The sequence below is a fragment of the Triticum aestivum genome, chromosome 1B (assembly GCF_018294505.1).
Source record: "Triticum aestivum cultivar Chinese Spring chromosome 1B, IWGSC CS RefSeq v2.1, whole genome shotgun sequence".
Taxonomy (NCBI): domain Eukaryota; kingdom Viridiplantae; phylum Streptophyta; class Magnoliopsida; order Poales; family Poaceae; genus Triticum; species Triticum aestivum.
Window position 1 is genome coordinate 309,567,284 of NC_057795.1, and position 4,907 is coordinate 309,572,190.

The following is a 4,907-nucleotide window of genomic DNA, read 5'->3' on the forward strand; positions in this document are numbered from 1 at the left end:
TTTTTTTTTGCTTCATTATTTCTTTTCGGTTTAGGTTTTCTTCAAGTTTTTTTCTTTTCTATTTTATTCAAGTTTTTATTTTAGTTTTGTTTATCCCCCTTTTTAATTTATAATATTTTATATATGATTGTTTAAATACATAGTGGGTATTTTTACAATACGTGATGAACTTTTTGTTAAACACAACAAATATTTTAAAATACATGATGAGCGTATTTTAAAGGCTGCATATTTCTTCAAATATGTAACAATTGTTTTTCACAAGGTGGATGAAAAATTTGATTTTTTTTTCAATTTTTCGTAATTTTAATTTCGAAAATTATTTGAACATATTTTCTGAATGTTTTTGCGAGAAAAATAAGATGTAAGGTTTCTAGGCCGCGCTGTGGGCAGCCCATAAGGACGGAGCTGTCGGCCCTGGCCCGTCAAATAGTGGGACGCCTCCTTCCTTCCTCCCATCCCACCATCGGCGGCGTGCACCACTTCTCTCCTGCTGCCGCTCGCACAGTCTCGCAGCTCCCCATACCTCACCGCTTTGCTCGCCACACGAAGCGAGACGAATCCGGCCGAGCCTCCGCCGCCGCTCAGCTCTTCCGGTCGTGACCTCGCCTCGTCGAGGCGGAGCTCCTCGCGCCGTCCGTTCTCCATTCCCGGCACCAGTTCAGGCTTCGTACTCCAGCTCCAGCTGCAGTGTGACCCTTACCACCGGTACAATACAATCTCGACTCTGTACTGCGGACCTTTGCTGTACGCAGCTTGTTCTTGTGAAATGGTTTCTAGTGGCGGAGACCTCTGAGCAAGAACCCTAAACCCCGTCTGCCCGGTCATTTCGCTAATTCTCGCTGTCACGGATACATCTTCCCTTTTCGCTGATTCAAAATTCCTCCTTACCAATTTGTGTAGGGACGGTGGCGCGCGCAGGGGCAAATCGTATTTCCATGGCGGTTCAGTAGAATGGTGCATTCGGGGGGCGCAGGCTGCCACCGGTGTGGTTTGTGGCCAGGTGGATCCGCCCCAATTATCGTTGTCACCGTCTCGATGATGCGCCCTTCCCGTTTCAGAGCACATGCGGTGCATTTAGATTGTCCCCCTAGAACTGAACAGAGAAATGTTGACGATTTAGTGGTGATGAGGCCTTACCAGCGGCCTCGGTCAGGGGACGATTTCGCCAAGCGGAAGAATGCGGGTAATGTGGTAGTAATGCGGCCAGAACGAAGAATGCGGGATGGTTCGGTGGATCGTGCAGCCCCTGGAAATGTCAGAGCAGCTGGGGATGTCGAGAGGGCCATTTTGTCCCTGCAAGCTAAGCCGTGGAAACACTTGGGTCAGAACTCAAACGAGGGGGTTGATTTGCCGAAAGATAAAGGGGTGTTTTATGCTGGCAACCTTCGCCGGTACTGCAACAATGGGAAGCTCATTCAGGCTTGCTGCGTGATTGATGAGATGGTGCTACATGGCCAAATTCCGGATGCTAAGAGCTGTATTAGATTAATCCGTGGCCTTGTTAAAACTGGCAAGGCAAATAAAGCCAGGGACGTCCTTGAGGTTATGGTGCTCTCAGGTGGGATTCCAGATACCATCACCTGCAACATGCTGATTGCGCAACTTTGCTGCACAGGGCAGCTGGATTTGGCGATGAACGTACTGGAGGACATGAGGTATGGCGGTATCTCTCCAAACGGCATCACTTTTAACACTTTGATTAGGTGCATGTGCAACCAGCGTATGTATGGCAGGGCAATCACCTTTTGGAAAGAGCAATTAAGAATAGGTTGGCCACCATATGTTATGACGAGCACCTTGCTTGTTGATCTTGTATGCAAAAACTGTGGTCCTAAGCATGCCATGGAAGTCTTGAATGAACTTGCTCTGGAGGGATGTCAACCAGATGTTGTCACCTACAATGCTCTTATCAGTGCATCATGTAAAGCAGGCAGGCTGAAGGACGCAAAGACCATCTTAACTCGTCTTATTGCTGAAGGCCTTGAACCAAATAGTACAACTTATTGCATCTTACTCCATTCTCTCTGCAATACAAAAAGGTGGGCTGAAGTTTGTGATTTACTTGCACATATGAACCATGCAAATTTTGAGCCTGATGTTACTGCCTACAATATCTTTATCAACTACTTCTGTAAGTATGGGCATCTCGATCAGGCTATTGGTGTGTTGGAGAAGATGGTTAGCGATAAATGTTTTCCTGATATAGTGACGCACAACACACTCCTAAATGCCATATGTAAAGAGGGTATGGTGGAAGAAGCTCTTTTGATAGCCCGTTGCATCAGAGAAAATGGATGGCAGTTGGTTCGTATTACGTACAACACCCTGATAGATGCTTTAGCAAACAAGGGTGAGGTGGACAAAGCTATGACTCTGTTTGATGAGATGGCTAGTGATGGGATCAGTCCCGATGACATTACTTATGGTTCACTTGTTATGTGCTTCTGTAGGAAAAACATGGCTGAAGAGGCCCTAGAGCTCTTGAATCGTACACTTGCTGTTGGTTTTCAGGTTAAAGTAACTACTTTTGTCATGGTGATCCAGGCATTGTGCAGAGATAGCAAAGCGGAAGCTGCTGCTGATATAATGCGAGTAATGGTATCAGAAATTAAAAACACCAGCAACTCATTTTATCTATCTATAGTCAGAAGAGTCGCGAAATCAGGCAGGATTGAAGAAGCAGAAAGGCTGCTTCAGGAATTAGTTGACTGCAAGATAGTGAAAGAAGATTCCCTTGTTGTGTTGAGCGGCTAGCCACTAGAGCGTGATGCCAAGATACTTCGTAGTCATGAAATATGGAGCTCAGCTAACCTAGCAGATAACTCCTGGAAGTCATGCATAGTGTCTCGGCAAGCAAAGGTACAGTACAAGGCACTTTATGTTCACTCGATGGCTGTTTATGTTGCAAATGTTATGAATGAAGTTTGAAGCGTGAATTGCTGCTATCTTTTTCATTTGAAACATATTGTCTAGACTAGATTATATGTGCTCTAGTGTTGTTTCAAAAGGAAAACTTCTATCCATTCCTTGGATTGGAGTACACATTCTTCTGTTCTGTTCTTTGTTGAGTGCGCGTTTCTTCAAAGTGCATGACCACTTCGTTTTTCAACTGCCTCATGTTTACTTATTTCTATAAAGGGAATTTTAGTGACTCAGTTGCTGCATCAAGGCAAACAGGGCTATCCTAATCTTGTTGTACTGATTTTATATTTGCAACAGTCGCCACGGTCAGGGCACTATTTTGAATAATTCAGTCTGTTTACTTGGCCGCCAATCGGTGGAGTAAAAATAGGGAAATTTTTGGGGCCAGGGTAAAAATATACTCCACTAATCGCGGATAGGGGATCGGCTAGGTGCCGGTTAGTAAAAATATACTCTGTTATCCACTAGGTGCCGGAGTAAATTTTACTCGACTAACCAGTTATAGGGGTTCGGTTAGAAATGCCCTAAGAGGTTTTTGCGCGCCACCGGGGAGACCCTGAGCCAGTCGGCATGGAGGACGACATCCCTCTCCTTGGGCGCGGCCGCCGGAGAGACACCGAGCCAATCGGGATGGAGGACGCCATCCTACCCCCCTCGCTCTCATGACACTGTCCTTGTCCCGATACCCTTACCGTAGAGCTGGTCATGCATGTTGTTGTTTGGGCACGAGCATGACCACATGTGAAAGTCACTGCTGCGGGACGGCGTGGAAGTTAACCTGGTGGGTCCATTGGGTCAACGTGGCAACAATTCAAGCATCTCCAAGCGACACGGGGCGGGTCAATGCTGGCCATGCAAGCTTAGGACCTGGGATGAACAAAACTTACATAGTTTTGGGACCCAAAACTGCAGTTTCAAAGTTATAGGACTAAACTGGCACAACTCCAATAGTTTTAGGACCTAAAACTGCAGTTTCAAAGTTATAGGACTAAACTGACATACCTCCAATAATTTTAGGACTTATGATGCATTTTACTCTAAAGTGACGACATTTATCACTAGATGGAAAGTTGATTTTAAAATGAAATTAGGAATGGTGGAAAGGACTTAGATGTATCATGCAATATCGATCGGTGTTAATATAAAATCCACCAAACTGGAAAGAGACTATGAGTGTTTGTTATGACCGGCATATTAGGGGCTTAGCCCAGTGGGTTGTGGCCCAAGTTATCTTATCGTTATTAGGGGCTTAGCCCAATTATCTTATCGTTATTAGGATCGTTTGCTTAGGAGTCAAGTAAACCTCTCTATATAAGGAGAGGAGATGTATCAATCTAATCAAGCAAGAAGCAATCATTATTTGCTCGGCTTCCCAAAGGGAGCCGGGAGACCTAACCCTAGCCGCCTCCTGCCAACGCCGCCGCCTCTCCCCTCGCGCACGACGGCACGCAGTCGCCGGCGTCCGCGAGATCGCCCACGTCCAGCCCCCTTCTTCCCCTACAACCTCCGGCCTAGACCCGGTAGAACCCTAGCTCCTACCAATTTGGTATCAGGTAGCTCGGTTCCGATCATGTCTGCACCACCACCCAACCCGCCGCTGCCCGTCACCACCGCGCCGCTGCCTCTCTCCACCGCGCCGCTGGCTCTCCCCACCGCGCCGCTGGACTCCACCGCCGGCGCCTCCACCGGCCAGACGCCGCCGCCCTCCACCGCGCCGCCCGTTGCCGTCTACTCGCCGGCGGAGATGACCGGGATCCTCAACGACCTCGTCACCGCCGTCCAGGGCATACGCCTCTACCTGGCCGGGCCCTACGGGCAGCCGCTGCCTTTGCAGCCGGCCGCCGCGCCCGGGCCAGTCGCCCTGCCCTGGTACGCTGCCACCACGGCGTTGATCGGGCCTCTACACCACCACTGGCCCGGTCAGCCGCCACCCACCGTCGCCACCCATCGTCGCCCCCCACTGGCCGCAGTGGCCGGCTCCG

General features: G+C 48.5%; 1 protein-coding gene across 2 annotated transcripts in view; it reads left to right on the plus strand.

Moving 5' to 3' along the window:
* The first annotated feature begins 448 nt into the window (after positions 1–448).
* The window catches only part of LOC123121239 (pentatricopeptide repeat-containing protein At1g08610), a 23,580-nt gene continuing 19,121 nt past the window's right edge, over positions 449–4,907 (plus strand). For both annotated transcript variants that reach the window (XM_044541145.1, XM_044541155.1), the window contains exons 1-2: positions 449–708; positions 904–2,862. In XM_044541145.1, coding sequence (XP_044397080.1) covers positions 955–2,757 — 1,803 coding nt within the window. In that variant the 5' untranslated portion in view covers positions 449–708; positions 904–954 and the 3' untranslated portion in view covers positions 2,758–2,862. The remainder of the gene's footprint in view (positions 709–903; positions 2,863–4,907) is intronic.